At 42.1% G+C, this 25200-nt stretch overlaps 1 protein-coding gene across 1 annotated transcript in view; it reads right to left on the bottom strand.

The window, feature by feature from the left end:
• The window catches only part of gria1b (glutamate receptor, ionotropic, AMPA 1b), a 54739-nt gene extending 30222 nt beyond the window's left edge, over positions 1 to 24517 (bottom strand). The window contains exons 1-5 of the mRNA XM_081391523.1: positions 24421 to 24517; positions 24132 to 24266; positions 16354 to 16593; positions 2327 to 2511; positions 418 to 471 (exon numbers count right to left, since the gene is read on the bottom strand). Of these exons, the coding sequence (XP_081247649.1) occupies positions 418 to 471; positions 2327 to 2511; positions 16354 to 16593; positions 24132 to 24266; positions 24421 to 24502 (696 nt within the window). The 5' untranslated portion in view covers positions 24503 to 24517. The remainder of the gene's footprint in view (positions 1 to 417; positions 472 to 2326; positions 2512 to 16353; positions 16594 to 24131; positions 24267 to 24420) is intronic.
• Between the last annotated feature and the right edge of the window lie 683 nt (positions 24518 to 25200).

Consider the following 25200-nt stretch of genomic DNA (forward strand, 5'->3'; position numbering starts at 1 on the left):
ATGGGATGATATCTTTTTTTTTTTTTTTATCATTGCTGGGAATTATGCACTTGGCAAAAGAGTGTTGCAGTTTGGAGTATTTTCTTTTCTTCCTCTCACAGAACCCAATTATAAATTTACAATGCTTCCTGTGAAGTCACAGTTCATGAGTGCTGTGTTACAGTTTCTTCAGTCAGCCAATTAAACTATTATTTTGCTACTCCACTGAACTGCTTAATGCAGAGTATTAATTATATTAAAATAGAAACTGAAATAGAAATATAAAAACTGAAGCTAGGAATAATAAAATAAAATAAAATGCCTGAGCGTTCCCTTGCGATTCCAGTTAATGTGCAAGTGGTTAACCGACAACACATCTTAAGTAGCCTCAAGGCTCATAGTTCATTTATGCAGTAAGAGACAGGATGCTTCACTTACCAGGTTTGCTAGAATGTAGTGATAGTTCTTCATGTTCTTTTTTTGCACTGCAATCTGAAAGACAAATGCAACATGCATGAGAGCGTAAAAGAGCACCTCTCCCTCACCATCAGCTAATGGCAGGCCTCTTTCATTCAGCGCCAGTTAAAGTATCATTTTTAGCCTGGCTCTCTAAATAGAAATGAATAGGTTCGGGAATAGTCCCATCATTCGAGACTTAATTGTACACCCTCCTAAGCTCACTGAGTGTGGAATATCTGTGATCAGAAGGGGCAGTCGGAACTACACGAGAAGGAAGGGAGGAAAGAAAGATTTGGCATCTGTCACCATGGGAAGTCCAATTATAGGACTTAATGACTACATGGGCATGAAGACCACAGGAACACCTGTGAACAGCAGCGGGCCTCTGGAAGCACACCGCCAGGGTTAATTGTATTGGATACTGATTTCTGATCATTTGGTTTGGCAGTGGTTTCTTTGAGATCTTGACAGTCTGGATGGTGATTACTAGTGAGAAGAGTAATTGCCTTGGTGTGCCTGAAGGAGGAATTCATTGTTTCTCAAATCATTTTCTGGCCTCTCTGGGAAAGGCATGACATAACTTTAAAGTGTACAGAAATATCATCTGCTTTTTAAGACGACATGTAATGTTCTATAATTAACTTAACATACCATTTCAAACTGTCTAAAAATGAACTGATGTGTCCCAGAGTAACTTATTTAGCCAATAAAGTCCAGAGAATGCACTGTGCATTATGAAAGATAAAAACAGAAATGTCCAAAGAAATGAAATGGGGATAGAGCAAATAAAATAAATGCTTAACAGAGGAACAAATGTAAAGCAGTACAGTGTTGTAATAGGAAGCATCTTGATATGTGTGATAAGTCTGTGTTTTTTTAATGTAAAAAAATAATTCAGTGTCCTGCTTTGCTAAACGTTACGGTCAGATGAAACTCCACAGAACAATGAATTTCCATCACATTCACTTGTGACATTTGCCTGTCGATTGTGATTACTAGACAAATTTGTTTTAATTATAATTATTTTAATAAAAAAACAAAATCACATGATCCTTAAGAAAAAAATCTAATATGCTGATTTGCTGCTCAAGAAACATTTATTATTATTATTATTATTATTATTATTATTATTATTATTATTATTATTATTATCATCAATGTTGAAAACAGATGTGCTGCTTTTTTCTGAAAGATCATGTGACACTGAAGACTGTAGCAATGATGCAGAAAATGCAGCTTTGCCGTCACAAGAAATATATTACATTTAAAAAAAAAATATTCAAAGCATTAGAAGCTTCTTTTAAAAAAAATTGCAATGTTTCCAAACTTTTGACAGGTACTGTAATTGTATAAATTACAAAACATATTATAATTATAATTAGATATGATTATATAAATAAATCAATAATAATATTATTTATTTAATTCAATTTATATAAGGTTTTTTTTCAAAGGGCCTCATTTACTAAGCATGTGTTCGCACAAATTTGTGATTGAAATCTGCATACAAACGTTTTCAAAAACAAATCATAATTCATCAATAACTTTCGTTCTTCGTAAAAATGTAAGAACAACTGAAACCACTCCTATGCAAAAATCACATTCTCTTGGTGGCCTTATAAATATATAAGATGACATTTTAAACAGATAAAGATCTTGAATATATTTCATCATATATATTTCATAAACATAGGCTATCAGTAAAGGTAATAGCGTTATAGCTAATTGTTTTATTGAAATTATTTACCTTGTTCCCTCAAAATCAATGCAGAAAATTAAAAACTGTCTGGGTCAACCACCTGGTAATTGGTTCATTGTAAAATACACTAGATACAAAATGAAACGCTTTCATAATCTTTGTTCAACCCTAAGAAATGTATGTATTTACCAAGTTTAAAATGGAATTGAGTCTCTCCAGCTCACAGTCCAGAATGATCTTGTACTCCTTCTTATTTTCCAGATCTTGGATGGTTTTCAAGAATGCCGCCTCTGTCAGGGTGTCAAAGTTTATGGATGTCACCTGCCAGGTCTTCTCGGAAGCAGTGTCCAAAATCTTCTGCAGCACTGTCAGACCTTCAAAAACAAAAACAAAAATCCCAATAAAAAGACTCATATGTCTATAATTGAATATTTCTAACAGGCATCTGCTTGCATTGATACCACATTTGTTGCAGCACAATATGTTGAAGCATCTGTACCTTTTCAAAATATCAGTATTTTAAGACAGTGATGCAGCTCTATGAATATCCCTTTAGTGAGGTACCGTACTGTAACATTCTGTAACATTCAAAACCCACATGCTCCGTTGAGTCACGTATTCCTGAGGAGAAGCTCTGTCTCTACATTCAGCAGGGGGTCTCCGCTGTTCTGCTCCAGCTCTGATGAACATCTGCTTTCATATCACTAAGAAACTCCTACTTAGAATTTGGACAGCTAAACACTGAACTTCAAATGTTCCTTCTTCAGCTTAGAGAAAATTCTGGGTGTTTTTGTGAGGAGGAGGACCAGTAAAGACGTGTTTGAAGTTGTTTAGTCTGGACACATTTAGAAAAACCTTGAGTGATCATAGTTAAATAAAGTATTTAGACATGCAACCTTCCTTTTTTCACTAAACAGTGCTCTACTATTACTTCTAGCTTGCTTATGCCTGATTCTCAGCATCATATCCTCTTATATCCTTGGATGTTTTTCCTCCGGTGCTTATCTTTTCAAGGAAAACAGAACCTCACGTTGAGGAACTGCCTTATGTAATCCGGTAGATCAAAGCCACTACCACCAATTGTATAAATTGGATAGCTATGCTTTTCTTAGAGGAAATTAAACCATTTGATATTAATGGACATTACTCTGCTGAGAGTCAGCTTTTGGATGGCTTGCTGTGAATTTCATTAGAACTGAACAACCAATTTTACCGTATGTCTCTCGCCATGCAGAGATGCGATGTATGAATAAACATGCACCATTTCAGATCATTTGACTTTTTCTTTCAGGCTGTTTATCAAGTACCTGCTTGTCTGCATGTCACGTGATGGCATCTTGCATATTGAGAGAAACTAATAAAAGAAAATGACTGATTGCTCCTCAAAAAGGAGCTGTTTGAATCTGACAGCTTTTTTTCCTGTGTATCAGACACATTGATAGGTAGTTTAATGAAAGATGACCGTTCCTCAGTAGCATTTGTATTCTTAAGGTGAGTGCTTTCCTAGCCTCCTCAGATCTATTGATTTTAACAATGAATTGAACAGAATTAAGCAAATTCCTCCATTTATTAGACTGTTACCTAGGTCAATGACAAATAATAGTTTCCCAGATAAAGTAAAGGAAATTAGTTTTATATACAAAATGTACCAAGCTTTCAGAAATGTTTTTGCATTCATAGTTTTAAATGGCTTTGTTAAACCTTTATACCACTTTCAACAAAAGTTTAAATTTAAACTTTTATGACATAACCATTATGTAAAAAGTAAATAATACTTAATTAATGATTACTTGAAAAACATAATTTCAATAAATAAATAGTTTTAACAAAAACATAATTAGCACCATATGGCTTGATTTGGCGGGCAGAAGTTTTTCAAATATTTATAATATTTAAAAAGAAATCTGCTTCAATGCTATTTTTTTCTCCTAAGGAACGGTAATTAAAGACTCCAAACTGTTTAAGTCATAATTTTTTTTTTTTCAAGAATGTCATCCATTTAATGAGTATTTTTTTTACTTTATGCCTCAAAAAAAAGAAATGGCTATTTTTAAATTCCTCACAAAATGTCAGTTTCTTCAGCATGAATACTTTTATATATTTTATTGACCAATGTCTTTAAATCCCCACCGATAACAACTAATAGTGCCACTACAGTGTTAAATCGAAATATTTCAGCATTTAAAAGTCGTCTCATCAGTAATACAAATGCTGATCAAAAGTGATATACAGTGTTTAAAAAGAGAACTGGGTGGTCATGCAGCACATACCAACTTCAAAAGACAATCTCATTCAGTCATGCTGACTGAGTTAAGTAAGTTCCCTGTCCCTGTTCCTGTCCTTTACATAGAGGAACAGCATCAAAGTCTGTGCATTTAAAAAAAAATAATAATAATATTATTATGATCCTTTGAAACAACGATCAGCGTTATGATAAGTTTACTGGTCAATATGAAGGACGAATTCTGCAGGCAGCAGAATTTCAACTTCAAAGACATCAAATCTCCAATTCAACCAAAGGCAACTGCTTTCAAAGCAAAAGCTAGATCAATGCGGACACCTATAACCACACATCAGTGTTCGAGCAGCACAAATGTAAAAAAAGAAAAACCCAAAAACAAAAGACCAACCTCCTAATAAAGCCTGACTATGCATTCAGTGGAAAATTAGGCCATGCAAAAGTTCAGCAAGTGAGATGTTTTAATGCAATCTAGCTGGCACATTTAAATGGGTCAGGAAAGCAACATAAATTCAAAGATATTAATCCAAGACAACGTTAATAAGCCAATTTATGTATTTAAATGAATTTGCATTTATTGTGAATGCTTGGTTGCACTTTCTGTCATGGGTTTGGCTAATAATTGGTGCTGTCATCACATTTGCTCGTACATTACGGCCCAGTCTCCAACAATGAATCTTGGTGTTAAAAAGAAATTATGAATTTTGCTTCACTGTCAAAATATATATCAAAATTTGTCCATTTGTGTTAACACCATGTCTTTTGAACAGCTCTTGCATTATTTGTTTTCCCAAATGAAGCAAAAAAAAAAAAAGGTTTTGGCGCAAAGTCAACAATATCTAGAGATGAGCAGATAGAAACATTATAAATATAGACACTGATCTTGGCCCACTGCATTCTATTAGCATAATATGTTAACAATGCATATCATTAACTAAAACGTACTCGGTTACTAACGTAACCTCGGTTCTCTCTAGAAGAGGGAACGAGTACTGCGTTCGTAGAACGCTGCGGGAAAAGTCTCTTTTCACGAAATACTGAAGCAAAATTATCCTTAATTTTCATATTTGTAAAACGCATTGCAGCAGTGCACAGCCATGGCGAGACGGCTCGCTCACTCATTGGCTGTTCTGCGGCAACTGCATGAGCCTATCGAGCGAGGGCTGATGCAATATCAGACCAATGAGAGCGCTTCGCGCGCTCCTCGTCACATCCCGCCGAAACGGGTGTGGCCATCCCCTATAAAAGGAGCTCGAGTAGGCTGATTCAACTGGTTTTCATCGCCGAAGCGAACCAGAGCGAACCGCGCGCACGGCAGGGAACGCAGTACTCGTTCCCTCTTCTAGAGAGAACCGAGGTTACGTTAGTAACCGAGTACGTTCTCTTACGAGAGTTCTCTCGTACTGCGTTCGTAGAACGCTGCGGGAACCACTTGTAAGACGCCGTGCGTGCTGGGATGAGAAAACACCGACCACTGGAAGCTAGTCCAGGTATACAGTGCATAATCACCCGGTAGACTTCGGAGAGTCTGGAGGGGGGGGGGGGGGACAACCACCCTCAGATAGCTGCGTCCTAAGACGCGATATAACATCACATAGGCAGGGGGAGGCCTGGCTAATGTGGGAAATGTGGGTCTTACGCAAATTTTTGCCCAGATATATGCGCCCCTAGGCGCGAAACAGCGCCACATAGGCAGGGGAAAAACCTGGCTGATGTGGGAGATGTGGGTCTTACGTAATTTCGCCCAATGGATGCGCCCTTAAGCGCGATACAACGTCACATAGGCAGGGAGAGCCTGGCTAATGTGGGAAATGTGGGACTTACACACTTTCGCCCAAATAGGTGCGTTCTAGACGCGATATAACATCACATAGGCAGGAGGGAGCCTGGCTAATGTGGGAAAACATGGGTCTTACACAATTCTGCCCAGAGAACTTCGGCGGCGCTGTGCGTCTGCGATATCAGTGCCGTGTTCAGACAGCTGACTCGAATACGCCGAAAACACTTGGCTTGCAAGTGCGGTGAAGTATTCGGTGGCGTTGTGCGCCTGCGAAATCAGTGTCGTGGTAGACAGCTGATACGGCTAAACCGAAAACAACCTGGCCTGCAAGGCGGGAACTTCTAGGTTGTAGAACCTTATGAATGTAGACGGCGAGGCCCAGCCCGCCGCCGTACATATTTCCTGTAAGGAAATCCCGCTAGACCAGGCCCACGATGAGGCAACGCCTCTCGTGGAATGCGCTCTAATGCCCAACGGGCACTGAAGGCCCTTGGTAGTATAAGCCATTGTTATGGCGTCAACCACCCATCTGGACAGGCTCTGTTTCGAAACAGCCGTTCCTTTGGAACGTCCACTGAACGAGACAAAGAGCTGCTCCGTCTGTCTGAAGGCAGCGGAGCGGGACACATAAGCTCTTAACGCCCTAACGGGGCAAAGACAGCTCGAGTCCCCTTCCTCGTTTGACCCCGGCAGGGCAGACAGGGAAATAACCTGAGCCCTAAACGGAGTGTTGAGGGATTTCGGCACGTAGCCGTGCTTAGGTTTGAGTATGACTTTGGAGTCATTGGGCCCAAACTCCAAGCACGTTGGACTCACAGAGAGCGCGTGCAGATCGCCTATGCGCTTCACCGAAGCGAGGGCCATCAAAAACACCGTTTTGAAAGACAGATGTTTGAGGCTAACAGATTGGATAGGCTCAAAGGGGGGGCCTTTCATGGCTGCCAAGACCGTAGAAAGGTCCCACACCGGGACTGAGGGAGGTCTGGGGGGATTCAGCCTCCTAGCTCCCCTGAGGAAGCGGATGACTAAATCGTTCCTACCCAGTGACTGGCCTGGCGTTGCTGTCGAGCACGCTGCGATAGCCGCCACATAGACTTTGAGCGTGGAAGGGGATCTGCCCTTATCCAACAGCTCTTGTAGGAAGGAGAGAACCTCCGTCACCTCACACTCGAGGGGTGACAGGCCCCGAGCTGTACACCAGCTGGAGAAAACCGACCACTTCGAGGCATAAAGCCGCCTGGTGGAAGGCGCTCTAGCCTGAGTGATGGTGTTCAGCACTCCATCCGTGAGGCTAACGGGTAACCGTTGAACGTCCACGCATGAAGGGACCACAGCTCTGGGTGTGGGTGCCAAATCGAGCCCCTGGCCTGCGAGAGGAGATCTCTCCTCAATGGCACTGGCCATGGAGCGGAGTCTGCTAACTGCATCAGGACTGGAAACCAGGCTTGGTTGTCCCAGAACGGTGCTATAAGCAGTACTGGGCATTTCACTTCCCTGACTCGCTCCAGCACCTGAGGTAGGAGGGAGACTGGGGGAAACGCGTATAGCGGGCAGTGCGGCCACTTGTGGGACAGCGCGCTGTCGTTCTTTGAAAAGAACACGGGGCAATGAGCGTTTTCTGGGGACGCGAATAGGTCCACCTCCGCTCTGCCGAATCTCTGCCACAACAGCCGGACTGTTTGTGGGTGTAGAGACCATTCGCCTGTGGGAACATTGTTCCTGGACAGCCTGTCTGGACCCAGGTTGAGTGTCCCGGGCACATGCACCGCTCTCAGCGAGCTCAGGTTGCGCTGAGCCCATATTAGGAGGCGCTCGGCCAGCCTGTAAAGGGAACTGGAACCGAGGCCGCCTTGGCGATTTATGTAGGACACCACGGCCGTGTTGTCCGAGCGGACTACGACGTGTTGGTCCTTGATGTGGGGACAAAAGCGCGTCAGCGCGTTGTGAACTGCTAGCATTTCCAGGCAGTTGATATGATGGAGCTTTTCTCGTTCTGACCAGAGGCCAAAGAACGGCCTGCCCTCGAGCAGCGCTCCCCATCCCGAGGTGGATGCGTCCGTAGACACCACTTTCACTCTCGAGGAAGTCCCCAGGCTTACACCTGAACGGTACCAATCGCCCGCCGCCCATGGTCTCAGGGCTGCTGCGCAGTCTTGATCGACTTTGAGGCGCAATCGGCTGAGTGCCCACGCTCCGCGTGGCACTCGCGCTTTCAACCAGAACTGCAGAGGGCGCATGCGAAGCAGGCCCAGCTGGAGAACTGATGATGCTGAGGCCATGAGGCCCAGCATCCTCTGAAAACGTTTGAGCGGGATAATCGCACCGCAGCGGAAGGACCTCGCTGCGTGCTGTATGCGCAGCGCGCGCTGTTGCGACAGCCGCGCCGTCATAGAACGAGAGTCCAGAACGATGCCCAGAAACGAAATAGTTTGGCTGGGGTTCAAGGAGCTCTTCGTCCAATTGATCGTGATACCAAGATTCTCGAGGTGATCGAGTAACATGGTTCTGTGCTCCACGAGCTGAGATCGTGATTGAGCTATGATCAGCCAGTCGTCCAGATAGTTCAGCACTCGCATGCCCCTGAGTCTGAGGGGGGCGAGCGCTGCGTCCATGCACTTCGTAAATGTACGGGGTGCCAGGGACAAGCCGAATGGCAGGACTGTATACTGGTATGCCCGACCCTCGAAGGCGAATCTCAAGAATCGCCTGTGGCGTGACGCTATCTGTATTTGGAAATACGCGTCCTTTAGATCTATCGACATAAACCAGTCTTCTCGGCGAATGTGCGCGAGGATTTTGCTGGTTGTGAGCATTTTGAAACTGCGTTTCACTAAAGCTCTGTTTAGTCGTCTTAGATCTAGTATGGGTCTGATACCACCGTCCTTTTTGGGGACTAGGAAGTATCTGCTGTATAGCCCCCCTTCGCTTTGAGCTTGGGATACATGTTGTATCGCCCCTTTGCTCAACAGTTTTGATATTTCGGCGCGAAGCAGGTGTGCTACTTCTGAATTCACCGTAGTTTCGACGCGCGCTGTGAAGCGTGGAGGGCGCCGACAAAACTGTAGCGAGAAGCCTCTCTTTATAATGTCTAGCACCCAGTCCGAAACCCCTGGAAGCGCGGCCCATGCGTCTGCATGGCCGGCTAGGGGTTGGATGCGAAGCGCGCTCTGTTCGCTGTGCGACGGCGGCGCTTCGGGGCGCGCTAGCATAGGCGTTACGCCTGTGACATTTGAGGCGGGGAGCGCGCATAATACAGCGGGCAACACGCTCATCCTCGACCCCGCTACAGTGTTTATCTGAACGAGGGAGGTCTGAGAAGGTCTCATGGGACTCATGCAGCCTACAAGTGAACGTGGGCGGGGACCGGGCACGTTTACTGCTTTGGCCGCGCTGTCTGCTTGAACAGAGCGGGTGCTCACAGGTCCCGTTTTTACAGGGAGCCTGTGGCTTGCCAGACATAGCGCTTGTGGGCACTGGGAAGTGGGCACTTTGACTATGTTTGTGGCGCGATCGAACTGCGTCGATCTTATGAGTACGGGCCCTGTGTGCAGGGCTGTGCTTGTGTGTAGGGATGGGCACAGGGAAGTGGGCATCAACACTACATTTATAGCACCATCGGCCTTGGCCGGGACACCAGAAAATACACTCTTTTCGGGATTTATCTGGGTAGCCGTAAAAACGGCTTTTGTGTGCAGGCAAGCGGGCAGCTGTGCGGGCTTGTGCTCTGCTGAGAACGCTGAAGCAGTCGCAATTCCTGGGACTGAGACAGCGGTGCGCTTTGGTGAGGGCCCGGTCGCAACGGGGCTTACACACCTGCGCTTTCCTAGGCGTGCTAGGACTTCTTTGGGGCTTCCGGCTTCAACACAACCCTTGGTCGCGGCCCGCGGTGAGTGGGGCGGCGGCTGGTAGAGCGAGAGCGAGGGCGTGAGCTGCGCTGCTGTCGCTGAGAGGGGGCGGCCGGAGGCTGAGGCTGTGAGCTCCGAGGGGCCTGTTTCTCACGGCCCGCTGCGGAACTGGAGCGCTTCGGCAGGAAGTGCTTGAATGCCTGTGACGCTTTCTGGGCTTCGGAAAATCTCTCCACGAACTCGGAGAGAGAAGATCCAAAGAGGCCAGCGGAAGATAGCGGGGCGTCGAGGAACGCGTTGCGCTCTGCATCAGCCATCTCCGTGAGCGTCAGCCACAAATGCCTCTCGGCTACGGTAGCGGAAGCCATACAGCGTCCCATGGCTTGTGCTGCAGCCTTGGTAGCGCGGAGGGAAAGATCCGACGCGCTTCTCAGGTCCGTGATGCAGATAGCTTCAGGTCCTATCTCGTCCAGTTTGCGGAGGAGATCGCCTTGGAACACCTGAAGCGTGGCCATGGTGTGCAGGGCCGATGCCGCCTGCCCAGCGGCGGAGAAGATCCGCGCGAGCAGCGACGACGTCATGCGGCAGGCTTTCGACGGCAGCACTGGCTTAGTCCGCCGTCCAGCAGAGGGCGGGCAAAGGTGGGCTGCTATCGCCTGTTCCACCGGCGGCAGAGTGAGGTAGCCTCGATCCTGAGCATTATCCAGGGAGGAAAATGCTGGGGATACAGACGAACGTGTTCGTGCAGAAAAGGGAGCGTTCCAGGCCTTCGCCACTTCTTCATGAAGCTCAGGAAGAAACGGAGCGGGCTTAGACACAGGAGAAGAACGCTCACCAGGGAGGAAGCTACCATCAAGCCGGGTGCGCGAGGGGAGTTCCGGTGCAGACCACTCGAGGCCGAGGCTCGCCGCGGCCAACGCGAGTACTCGCATGAGCTCCCTCTCGATGCTAGCTCTAGCCGAGGGCTTTCGGGCAGGAGGCGTGAGATCCGCAGAGCTCGCCCAGTCCTCACTGCCTGAAGCTAGCAGAGAGCAGGAATCCTTATCGACCGACTCGGCTTCAGAAACAACTTCCTCAGATGAAGCGGCGGCAGACTGCGGGCGCTGAGCATCGGGAAGTGCTCCGGGGGAAGCCGGCGAAGCTGGCGGGCGAGCCGGCGAGCTTTGTCGGGAAGAGGAGGGTTCCGGGGCCCGCTGCGAGCGGCGCTTCTTGCGGCGCGGCACCGCGGCGGGGGGCGCAGGCTCGGAGAAATGTGCCAGGCGAGTCCGCAGAGTCACCATCGGCAAAAGCTCGCAGTGAGGGCAGCCGCCGTCAGCGAGCGCGAGCGCTGCGTGATCTTCGCCCAGGCAGGAGACGCAAATAACGTGGCGGTCTCCCTCGGTGAGCGGGGCTCGGCACGAGCCACAGGATGGCATCTTGATAAAGACGCGGCTCTTTTAGGGGTGAGTGTTCGGGGAACACTGCACACACACACACAGAACAGAGCAGGTAAAGGATATGAAGCGCCGGAAAGCGCAGCAGGTACGGCAGTAGAGGCGGCGAAGGCCAGCGGCTTCAAGGGCTCGTCCCGCTGAAAAGCTTGCCTCGACGACGCTTGCTTCTCCGTGATCCAGCGATGCGTGAGCTTCGCTGAAGAGATGAAAATCAGTTGAATCAGCCTACTCGAGCTCCTTTTATAGGGGATGGCCACACCCGTTTCGGCGGGATGTGACGAGGAGCGCGCGAAGCGCTCTCATTGGTCTGATATTGCATCAGCCCTCGCTCGATAGGCTCATGCAGTTGCCGCAGAACAGCCAATGAGTGAGCGAGCCGTCTCGCCATGGCTGTGCACTGCTGCAATGCGTTTTACAAATATGAAAATTAAGGATAATTTTGCTTCAGTATTTCGTGAAAAGAGACTTTTCCCGCAGCGTTCTACGAACGCAGTACGAGAGAACTCTCGTAAGAGAACAAGACTACAATCTGGACTGCAGCAAACGTAGAAAGATACGCTTAGGTCTCTGCATCATATTCATTGAAGCTTTTGGTCATTAGGATGAAATTTTGTATAATTTTGCATACTACCTAGTACCTACACTCTTCACTTCACTGCTGTCAATATTAGTCCAAAGAAATCTTTCACTCCACACCTCTCTGTAAAATAACAGATTTCTAATTATAGAATCAGTACTTGGATTATTATGCAACAGAAGCCAGAATTAGGTTTGTCATTGAAGGAGCGGTGAGACAGCCATTGCATTCACTGGCATTCATTAAAAGACTGTATCAGATTGCCTTTCGAAACGCCTCTACAGCCACACCAACGCTCTACCCTCTCCTGACGCCTGCATCTTGGCAGCTATGAAATTGTCTCGTGCCACAGAGCAAACCAGCTTTATCTCCCACCGAGCAGCGCTAACCCCCAGATAAGAAAGAGGGAGAAACGGACAGTGCATTCTGTCCGTCTCCTGTTAGTGTCGTGTACCGCGACTGCGCCGTTGATGATAAGGCAGGAAAAGGGAAGGAGATGAGAGTATGGATTGTCTTGGAAGAGCAGAACTGGCTTGATATCACCTGTTCTCTCTGTGCTTCTTCATATCTCACGTACAGGAACAAATTGAATTTCCCTCCATGTCCTTTTGAGTCCAAAGCCGTGTGTTTTCCTTGCTTTCTTCAACAAAGCCGGCTGTGTGTTTAAAGCACTAACTCTATTATCTGGGTCTTTGAGGAGATAGCGCACATGCGCCCAGCTCATCATGCTTCAGCTTGGTAAACATCTGTGTGAGTTGGCAAGGGCAGATTCAGGGGGTTGTGATCACTAAACTGCTGCTAGCTCCACAGATGATGCTCGTCCCATCTGCAACGGCTTTGAGATGTCATCTCTGAGCACCTTGACAAATGACGCAGTAAACATTTTAATGTGAGACCAGGTTATTGTAGCAGTGTTTACGCATGGTAACAGAGAAAACACAACACCTCACCTCATTACAGACTTGAAGCATTTCTAAAGGTTGGACTATTTTAACCATAACATGTTGCATTTATATAAAAATTCAGCACGCTAATTACAGCACTGCCATAAAAAATAAACATCTAGATGAACATGTCAACCTAAATAATAGAAAAAGGTTATGGCTGAAAACAGTGATGCACAAGCACTGGACAAAGACGACCATCTGTATTATGGCTGAATTAGGAATGTATGGTATTAAAATTCCAGCTGATTACTGATAAGGAGAGTTATTCATGTTATGGGTGATAACCGATATTAAAATTCTATGTCATTTTGTCAAATAGAAATAAATCACAAAAAAATAAAATAAGTCTTTTAAATAATACAAGTGAAATTACTCATCACAACATAAGTACATTATGAAATACGGATATTAAATTTGAGATTAAAGATTACATTTAACAGTGATTAAAATTATTAGTGTTGAGTGTTAGACGACAGCAAACATAATCTAAATATGAAAATAGAGGAAGCACACTTAAATATTGTAAAAAATAAAATATTACAAATCTCTATCACCGCTAACCGATATGTTACCAATATACTATATAGAAAATTAATCGGCATGTCATATAAATAATTTGATTAAAACAAGGGAAAAAACAGACTCTCTGACAGATTTTGTGTCAGCAGAGACAAAGTACAGTTATTTATCCACCAGTTCAACATATGACATGACATAAACATTTCACACACACACACACACACACACACACACACACACACACACGAGTTACTTAAAAGGTTTAAAATAACCTAGAGACTGAGTATTGCTGTATCTAGGCAACAGGAGAGCAGTGGGGGCTTCTAGAGGTAGTAGTTGTATTTGTGTGTGGATAAAACACTCAGTGACCTTGTGTTCCTAGTTCAGTACTGGCAAACATGTGAATGTGAATCAATAACGTGTTTCATGATTGAGATTTTAATTTCCATCAGCTTTATATTAATCAAGAGTGGGGTGTGGGGTGTAGAAAAATGTAATATTGTGGAAAATGATGGGGGGATTCATTTGTTATTTGCACATGCTCTCTGTGTTGTTTTAGTGCTGATTCACTAAAGGAATTATGCAAATCAGATTATGCACAAATGCTGCCACAAAATCTGAACATCACTGTGCAGCATCTCTCCACCACTGCAATCCAAACACCTAACTCTTTAAATGCTCGACTACACCCCGCATATGGATATATGGCCGGTTATGACGTTTTTCTCCATTCTTGGATGAGTAATTCCTGCCATAATGAATAGACAATGCACACAGATACCTGTTTTAAATGAAGTCCTGTGTACCAACTGCTTCCTGTGAATGGTAATGATGGTATGGGAAGTTAATTTCACCATGCAAACAGAGCTGTTCAGTTTGTAGTCTCAAAACCAGGAAGAGAATTTGCATTTTCTAGTCATGGGATCTTCCTTTAGGTTTGTTGATTAGTATTTAACTTTAGTAAAACAAGGTCTGCACTTAAGATTATTTAACAAGTCCATTTCATCAGGCCTGATTTTTTGCCTTCTAAAAATTTGTTAGAAATGTAATCAATTACATTACACATTTAAGGTAATATAATCAGACTACTTTTTGATTACTTTTAGGTTACTTTTGACATAACTTGTTTATCATATTGAAAGTAAATATGTTAGGTCAAAAGTTCAGATGACAAATAAAGTTCTGTGACATGAATTTGTACATTTGTGTTTGAAAGACAAAAGCTTTACAAAGAACAATTATTCAAATAAAAATGAATGTGTTTGTCAGGAGTTGATTAGACATGCAATGTTGGATTGTTGAGAAAACATGCTATTAATTCAATAAAGTGAAATTATTTCTGTAAATCCAGTGGTCAAATGACTCACTCAGTGATAGTCACATGACGAGTGGCTGGTCTGAGGCCTGGAAAACCTTCTGAACATATAAAAGGATACGTATAAAATTAGGAACAATTTACTGCCATTGTGAGAATAACGTAATCATGTAATCAATAAAAAAGTAACTGTAGTCTGATTATGAGTATTTTAAAACATAATACAATCTAATTACAAGTACTTAATTTTTGAAATCTGATTATGTAATCCAGATTACATGTAATCAGTTACTACCCAGTACGGCTTGTCAGCTAAAATGTGTGTTTGTTTGTTTGTTTTTAACTAAAATTACATGATATGTAGTGCAGGATATTTTCATCAAAAGACAAAAACCATATCTTAAACAAAAAACTGCAACAAATCACTACATCTACCGTAAAGATGTGAGTTTACATGCTTGAGGGAATGGACAACTGTTGTAGTCCTAAAATAGAGGCTTCAGAATTCACAACTGAGGTCAGACTATGTATAATGTATGCTGTAGAACAGAACATTAAAGTCTCTTCAAGTAGCCTAACATGAACCACAGACCTTATTTTACTCACAAATCGAAGACTGTTATTCTAAAACCCCTTTGGGAAATTCCCAAGGGAAGCCATGGTGAATTAGTCTTCCAGGTTGGTCTACAAATTGATTTCATGACTGAATAGTTCTATAGCACTGAGTTTTGTGAATAGGGCGCAATCAATAATGAGCCTAATTTACATAGAAATGAGGCATGTTTGTGCAAAAAACAATGACTTCATTTAAATATGGTAAAACGCTATTCCAATGCGTTTAGCACCTGGTTAAACTGGATTGTGGGTGGTTAATGGATAGACGCAGGTTTTTGTGCAGATATACTGTGCATGACATTGCCACAAATGTTAAATGGATTTGCTCACTTCCTATGGTCTGATGCTCTCATTTGCATTGCACTGTTCTGGTCGTGAGGATCCGTAAATGATCGCAGTAATGATTTAGAGTTATTCTCTAATGACAACATGGCAATTTGATAATGATTGGATATGGTAAATATGATGGAGCACCACACATGTGTCTCCACTTACAGGAGATATTATGGTGCAGCCAGCGCTCGTTCATACTTAAATCACAATAGAAGATCTTTCAGTGAACTTCAAACTGATTATAAGAACAATCCTGCAGGAATCAGGGAGTCATAAGTAAACTTATTACACCCGAGGCACTGGAAATGTCAAAGTATAACCCTATTACAAGACAAGCATGAGCACCTCAACAGGATTATAACAAATCATCACGTTTTTCAAACTTTCCCAGCAATATCCTCTAAAGCTCCTAAATCACAAATCACTAAATCATCTTTGTGACATCCCGAGCAACCTTACAGAGTATTACAACATTTAATCACAACTGCAACTGCAGTGGCAATGCAGATACAGAAAAAAGCGAATGAAATATTTACCTCACCCTGAAAACTTCTAAATTCAGTTTCCGTTATTGTACTTTTGAAACGGCACGTTAGCAAGATAAAAAGCCAACCTGAGTCCGAGCTGTACATGTAGACGAACTTAGTCCACTTGTAGTGCTCGACAAGGGCGATCAGAGCATCCTGGAGCTCAGGTCTCAGCTGGATCACAAACTGGTTGTTGGTATCGATGGGGAAGCTGGGCGTGACGAAGCACACGTGCAGAGCGCCGCAGAACGACATGAGCATGTTCATGGTCTTCCTGTCATACAGACCAATTATGGCGTAGACTCCTTTGGAGAACTGTGAACAAACTGGGAAGAAAACAGAAGAAATGTAAGACTAATGTACTGGACATTAGATTTGGATTATAAAATGCATTTTTGAAGAATGTGAAAGTAAGTTGTAAAAAACATTTTCTTTTAAATGCTGCTTTGGAACGATATCTGTTGTGATAAGCAATATGCAAAGTGGGTGAAAAAAAACGAAGAAAAAATATACAAATGTAAATATTTTCCAAATCATATTTTAATAACTTGGCCTGGCTTTACAGTGACAACATACAAGCCAATTATATATTTTTAAAAATATATAATATTTCAAGTCTTTATAGTTGAAAATAATTTGTTTAATTTTATAATTTATTTTCAGGAAGGGGTCCCTCACAAAAAGCCTGGTCATATTTGGAGTGCTTGGCATTAAAACATGAAAACCTTTGGGGGGAAAAAAGTTAACATTTTGTTTTAAGGATGTTTGGGTATTTTTGCTACAAACAAACAAACAAAAAATATTATGAAAATTGCTGCTGATGCAACTGCATATATACATCTGAATTAAAACATCAGCTCATCGACAATATACAACTTGTGACATTCATTAGCACTATACTGTACTTCCAACATCTTTCAATCAATACCCACAGGGTTTACGCAAGAAAGCAAGTCAATATGTTATCTAAAGTTCTGTCATGATCACCCCCAAAGCACTTCCTCCTGAAAAAACAAGACCTCAATATGTCTTGCCCTGCATTCTTCTTTGTAATTACAGTGACAGTGAAACCTCCACCCACCAATCATCTCTCCTCCAGCCCCCTCACAGCCGGCTAAACCCTGTGTGCTTCAGAAGCACATGGCAATTGATTTGTATTGCAGTACTCCAGAAGGGGGTCCGTTTCATTTACTTGTGAGTCTTTTGTTACAGACGGTGTCAAATCTGGGTCTTCTAAAACAGAAAAGCTCCAGAACACCCTGGAAACATTGAGCGTATTGAATTTGCTATATTCTCCAAACTGTATCCTACTTCGTTCCCTTTACTTATATTCTGTAATTATATAAATGTTCCTCTGGGACATTTCACTGCTCCACTCTCTTTTTAAAACCCTTGTACACTGCATTCATTAATAATAATGCAGGCGTTTTTAGATATAATTATTGTGCATTTATTATAAAACTATATGAGAGCCTTGCTTACCATAAATTTAAATCTCAGCAGCTAAAATTCAAAAGTGTTTTCAAGCTAACACCTTGCATTGGTTCCAGCTAACGTATAATTCTAGGGAAGATACGAGCCATTTGCATTCAGACATTGGTTCCCTGGGGCTTCGAGCATGTGAATGAGGGATGTGCCACAGTTGTGACATTCTTCAGCTCCAAATCTTCCCCTTAGGCGAGCAAACTTTCAAATCAGCCTCAGAACACATCCCACAAGGCAGATAGCTTTCTCTGCTATGCATCTACAATAGCATGCACTATTTAAGCTTCATTCCCCTATAATAATGACCCTCATTCTCCCCTCCACAGCACTGATAGTGAGGATTGACAAATGTACTGTCACTGCGAGATATGTATCTTTTAAAACAGGCGATAAAGAGTCAATGCGAGGCTGCACAATGCATTTATCTCAACCATTTGGAAAGATAACGCAAGATTTCTGTGTGCACATCTTCTTTATCAGCATTCTTCATGCCTACCGCAGATAAAGTGTGTGTGTGTGTGTGTGGGGGGGGGGGTCGAAAAGAACAACGCATTTTTATGTAGTGCTGTTTGGAAGGAGCATCAGGGTTTGAATCTCTGTGTTCGGGTACAGAGCATGTGTATGAATGTATAGTCGGGTTGGGGAGGAGAAAACAACTTTTCTGCCTGCGGTGATCTCCACGATGCTGAAAGATGTTTGTGACAGGTGGGTCCAGTATGAGTGATCTCGTCTGATCTTCAGTCACTGCAGTGAAGATGAGAGGAGCTCTGCTGCATCAATCTGTTCCAGCAGCCTCTGTTCTCCTTGCCTTAGGTTATTGAGAATCTGAGGTAAAAAAGGGTGTTTGAACTGATGTGCAGTCCTAAGGGAGCTGTGACATGGCTGATAAACCAAAATGGAGACAGGAGCCATTTGTGCCAGCCATGGTTAATCAGAGATGCGGTTTTATGCTGAGGACATTTGAACTAAATGTCATTCCTGATGAAGGTATAGTTTACCCAAAAATGTACATTTTGGCATTAGTAACCCTCATGTCATCCTCACACTTTCTTTACATGCCGTGAAACCCAAAATGCTAATTTTAGGCAGAATGTCCAAGCTTCACCATCTGTTTTCCTAAATGCGGATGGTGATTTTTACTGACAAGCACCAAAAATGACAAAAATAAAGCACCATATAAGTGATCCATATGACTCATGCAATATATTCCAAGTCTTCTCAAGACATACAGTACTATACACTCAAAAAAGTGTAACAGGCAATCGTTACCTTAAAGGGTTAGTTTACCCAAAAATGAAAATTTCTGTCATTAATTACTCACCCTCATGTCGTTCCAAACCCCTAAGACCTTCATTCAACTTCGGAACACAAATTAAGATATTTTTGATGAAATCTGAGAGCTTTCTGTCCCTCCATTGACAGCAACGTCATTGCAACTTGTAATATATTTTTCTCCTGGTCCTTATTTTAAATAGGTCATAAAAAATATCAATAATTATCGATATCGACCGATATGAAACACTTATATCGTGATACAGGTTTCAGCCATATCTATTTGTGTTCCGAAGATGAACGAAGGTCTACGGGTTTGGAACCACATGAGGGTGAGTAATTAATGACAGAATTAAAATTTTTGGGTGAACTAAACCTTTAAGGAGCTATTTCTACCTGATCTGACCCTTAAAAATTTTGTCAGGTTAGTAAATGTAGTTAGATATTAAATCATATATTTTTTTCCCATTTTTCCTAATTTTTGGGGGGATAGCCTATGGTGGTTACGGCCCTGGTACACACATGGAGCGATAATTTAAAGAAATTCACTCCTAAAGCTTGACAGTGTGTATGTGGGCAATACACATTTTTTTGCATAGAAATCAGAAACTTGTTCAAGATTTCCTTGCATGTTTCACAAAGAACATAATACAAGGTTGAAATGTCATGAAAGTGAGTTAATGCCAAAAATTTCATTTTTAGGTAAACTGCTCCTTACAAAAGAATGAAAAAGTGGCAGCTCATCCTGAATTCTGTAACATTAGGGCCCAGCGTTTCACTGAAAATACCTAGATCATTTCAGAGATTACAGCCAAGTGGGCTCTTTTTGTCACCTAACAGAATCAGATTTTGTCCCTGGTGTCCTCTAAGCGGCTTGTAGCCTCAGTCTTTGCAAGATGATATATCTGATAAGGTAAATTTTTATCACTGTATCATTCCAGCCCAGTGAAGGTCGGGGAGCATGTAGCCCTACAGGCACATATCCTGAAATCACCACTGCTAACCTCAGTGCCATTCCCTCTGAACTGCATCCAGTTCCTAACGGCTAATGAAGCTAATGACATACCCGTCATCTATAATCAACGGTCAAGCATCCAAAGAAAAGCCAGTCATATTTCACAATGCATCATTTTGAATCCGTCTAATGGCTGGAAGTCCTTGCTAATGAATATGCAGCTGATGCTAACGTGGCTACGGATATTCAAGTAGGAGCTTATTGCCTTCAAAGTCTTCCATCACTTGTATATAAAGCTTCAAATTAAGGCAACCACACAGGTAAAAGCTCTTCAGAGGTCTATGTGAATTCCACAGGGAAGAGACACAAAACAGTGTTTGTTCCTGAACTCGCTGTGACATGAGCTTCAATGGGTCTCTTTGGAGCTCGCCTGATTGACATGCTGTGGACATTTGGCCCGACTGCATGTCAATGTGATGAAAGGACTGATACATGCTGAAAGGAGGACCACGGGGCCGAACGGGACTAATGCCAAAAACTGACTGTCATAAAGGCTTGTGATATGGCAAAAGCAGAAACGTTCTTAAAATAATTCATGTATGGAAGAAAAGGGAATCTGTCCTATTCACAACAGACAAAAGCCTGTTTGCCAGATTTAAAATGATGTGATGAGGGGTTTTATTCAACTAGAGAGGCGAGAGGAGAAACACTCATCACCATCATGACAGACGTTGACTGGTTATTTCAACTGTCTCGGAGAGGTCGACGTACTGCATGTAACTCACTATTCATCAGTGCAACTGACAACTCAAATCAAAGGTGCAAGCAATTCTTGAACATGAATATTGTATGGCAATTTTCATGTGGTCGGATATTCCGTTTGAAAACATCTAAGGGCCCAGCCAATTCTAATAAACTGTTTACTGTGAAATAATGTGCTGCATTCCAAATGAAAGCTGAAATATAGCATTCAAACCGACTGAGATCATATTAAAGGGATAGTTCACCTGAAAATGAAATTTCTGTCATCATTTACTCAGTCACTCTTAAACCTGGATGAGTGTCTTCTGCTAAACACAAAATAATGATTTTGAGGAATGTTTCAATGGCTCTATTGACTTCCATTGTATGAACACACAACTTCAAAACTGTATCTAGACAGGTTTGAAGCAACATGACAGTGAGTAATGATGACAGGAGGCTCACATTGCCCTATATAAACATACTACATCATGGGACCTCTATAACTGAGCTTTAATTTCTGTTCCCATCAGCACTTTCCCTATTCAACTTCCCTGTCCTGAAGACATTTTCAGAACAGTATTCTACGATATGTCCACTGCAATCTAATCTTAACACTCCAGTAGGTTTACACTGTACAGTGTGTTGCCATTTATGTAGGATAAAGCCCACTATTATGTGGTAATTTGGGGAACAATTTTCCTTCCCCAGAACACCTGTCCAACTCCAGCTAAATATTGTCAATTCCCTCCCACATAAGTGGATTTTTCATGATAACTCCCTTTGTGGCTCTGCTCCCACATGCATACATCAAAACCCCTGAAAATAATCACTTTGGCTATGATGCAATGAATAATAGATTACATGAATCTATTTGAGCTGTGCTAAACGGTTACTGTAGCTCTTCAGAGTTAAGGCATCTTCGGCAACTGGTTCAGGCGCATATCTAAGAAAATAAGAGTCTGTACTGCTCTGTGTGCCATTTCTGCCATGCATATCATCTATTTTAGTATTATAAATATGATAACAGATAATGATTCACAGTTATGGGAACACGTCTAAATGTCTTGTTAATGAAATATAAAACCCTTACATGTGTTATACAAAGAAATATACATTTCTTGGGTAAAAGATGACAGGCTGTATTTTTTCAATGCTCTTTTCAGATTATCTGACAGCATTAAAAAAATTAGAAATGCAAAGTCGTACACTATAACAGATTTCAGCTGATCTGATTTGCAGCAGAAACGCATGTGACCACATTGCACTTGTACTATAGACGCTAATCTGTCCTGATGTCAACCCAGACAACAGCAAAGGACCGCACACTCACCTGTCAATCAATCATTGCACTAAAACAGTGGTTCTCAGTCTCAGCTGACCACTTGTGATTGGATCACTCAAGACGAAAGCTAATTCCAGGTGTAAACAAAACTTAAGACGGCACCATTGTCGAGATGAGCACATTAAGAGTATGCATGCTGTTTTACTCAACTATCTTCAATGGCTGTTTATGTTAATATTTTAACATAAACAGCAATTACTAATCCATCTGTCAATTATTGGGCAAAAATGGACACTGAAGAAAACAGTGTTGAAACAGGCTTGAAATCATAAATGTCTGTATTACTGTATTGCCATTACTGCAGGTTGGTATTTTTTAACAAAAATGTACTCAATTCTCCACAGCTTTCATGAACATATCAATCAAGTGACAAAAACACTGATTTTCTTTTGTTCTGTTTCTTAAAGGCCCATTCACTGTTCTCTATAGTCCTGGGTTTTTTTCTTGCGGCAAAAGAGGAAAATGATCAAATTATAATCAAACTGAATTTGGTTGCACTTTCTGCCACACAAATTGCTCAAGTGCTCTTGGGTTTAGTTCTGGGATGGTGTATACAGCGATTAGAGGATAAGACAGCAGCCATGCACAATCGCCCCAGATGAGCCAACTCTCTGCATGCAGATGTAATTAGCTCCATATAATTACTTTCACACTTCCCTGTGACAAGAACATACATACTCAGCCCTTACGTTAAACTTTCCTTTGATAGCCTCCCAAGACCCTTTCCGATGTCACCCTATAAAAATGCCTTAAGGAATCCCCTAAAATGGAAAACATCGCTGCAGCCCCAGTTTCTTTGCTCAGCTTTCAAGTAAACAGCATACTCTGCTTTGAGGCGCTGAGACTCACTTAAAAAGGCACCAGTGATGTGTACATGAGAGAGGTTTATCACACGTACTCATCTGGGAGAGACTATATAGCCCATATGACTTCTCTGAACTTCCGATCAGTCTACTCTGCTAGTGTCGAAGTATCTCAAACATCTGAAATATTTTCTCTCTCTTCATCAGAAGCTTTCTGCATGCCAAGCTTTATGCTGTACGACGCTGGCAGGGTTGAGCACAAACATGGAAAGGTTGCATGTGTCAATCTGAGACATCAAAGGGCAACATTTGTGATTGACAGCCAGCTGAGAAAGGAATGAGGATGTTTTCTCTGTTCGGCTTGTCTAAAAATGTTCATATTAGCAATACGTTTCATATTCCAATTCATGACAGAAAATATGTTGTCTAATCTGTTGATACACTCTAAAAAAAACATGTTAAAAGTAACAACTGTGGTGCCAGAAATTTGCTGTAAAAAATGTGGTGATGATGCTTCAGGCAATGTTTCAACAGAAATAAACTAAGGCCAAAAATAATGTATTAAACAACATAAAATGCATATCTTTACAAAACTGATAACAAAAATAAGCGGAAACATAACTATTAACTAATTAGTTACAAAGGCTTATAAATAAAGATTTTATTTTACTGGAAAAGTAAATGTATTGCCTTGTTAAATATAATATTGTTTTGTAGAATAAATAAAATGGTGATTTATGCAAAAAAAATAAAAATAAATACATGCACCGTTTTGTTAAATCTAATATAAGTTTTAAAGTATTTGGTAAGGTCAATGCATTTTTACATTTTCCATTAAAATTACAAAAAAAAAAAAAATTATAGAAAACATGATAAATGCATAAATCTATTTTGTCAACATCTAAAGAGGGCATGATTATGAAAGTAGTGAAATTAAACAAACTACTGTGGCAAATTGAAATGAAGCATCTGGAAATGTGAAAAAACACCATTGGCTCCTGTCAAAATCAACCTCAGGTGTTCTAGAACATTTTGCCAGCTTTGCAGTTCCACCTGACAGTAATCCAGCTGGGTTTAAGACTATTAGTGAAGACACGTTTACTTAACTAAGCCTGCACTATTTCACTGGCACAAATCATCTGTGCAGAGTCGGAAATTTAGCAAAGCAACAAGGTTGATAGAAACAGGTCGCGTGCGCACTGCAGAGGTTTGGCTTTGGGAAGAATAACAGACCTATGACATATATATTAATACAGAACTTACAGGCGTATGTCATGGCAAAGCTGCTCCCCGTGTCCACCATGTCCACTTGTGGTACCAGTTTAGGAACATCATTGTGTTGAGAGAGCGCGAAACGGAACACGTCGTATTCATGGGAGTCGGTTGGAAACAAACCTCCTGTCGAGATTACAAAAAAAAAAGTAATTCAGGGAAAATAACAGCAGAATGGGAATATTTAAACCCAAATGGTTAACTGTACCTCACCCTGTGCGACTGAAACTTTAAATCTCTGTCAGGACACGGTTATGAACAATAGCCGCCGAGTACTCACCTATGTTGATGTTACTTGGGAAACTTGAACATGAACACAACCCAAGCAAACCGGTTAAGAGAAAGACGAAGCTTTGCCGCATATTTCCGTTTGCATTTGAGAAACTGACGAAAAGCCAAATGCCAAACATATATGTATATCCCAAAGTCTTTGCCTCTTCACTCACACTGAACCCATAGCGGTAACACAGAGCCAGCAGAGCGCAGTGAATCCCAGTCAGTCCTGTTGGCAATAGCGGTGGTGAGTGAATAAGCGCGTCTCTGACAGCTCTACTTACAAATGAACACAACACTCTCTGTAGTGTCAGCAGAAGAAAGAAAAAGCGCTCTTGATCGCTTTCTTAACATCACCGCGCGCTCCCGCTAGCTCGTTACTCTACTCAGAGTAGAAGAGCATATGACTGGGGGTAAACTTGAATCCGTGCGCAGACTGTACCATTTTATAACAGCACGATTTTCTCCAATTTGCAAATGTGTAGCTATGTAATATTATTAGCTATACATCAATTTAAACTGCATAAAATATATATATTGGGATTAGAGGAGCCTCGAGTCTGATCAGTTAAAAGCTTCCGAGCAACAGAATGGTGCAAAAAATGTTATCCAACAAGAAATCAAACACACCACTTTTTTCTGTAGCCTATGGATGCCAAATATGAATATCTGGGGAAAAAAAAAAACATGTTTTAAAACATGTAACAAGTTCTTAAAAATAAAATGTCATCATAGGCTACATATTTAAAAAATTGCACTATTAATTTTAATTAATATTATGAATCTT

The sequence above is a fragment of the Scardinius erythrophthalmus genome (genome assembly GCF_964197995.2).
Source record: "Scardinius erythrophthalmus genome assembly, chromosome: 17".
Taxonomy (NCBI): domain Eukaryota; kingdom Metazoa; phylum Chordata; class Actinopteri; order Cypriniformes; family Leuciscidae; genus Scardinius; species Scardinius erythrophthalmus.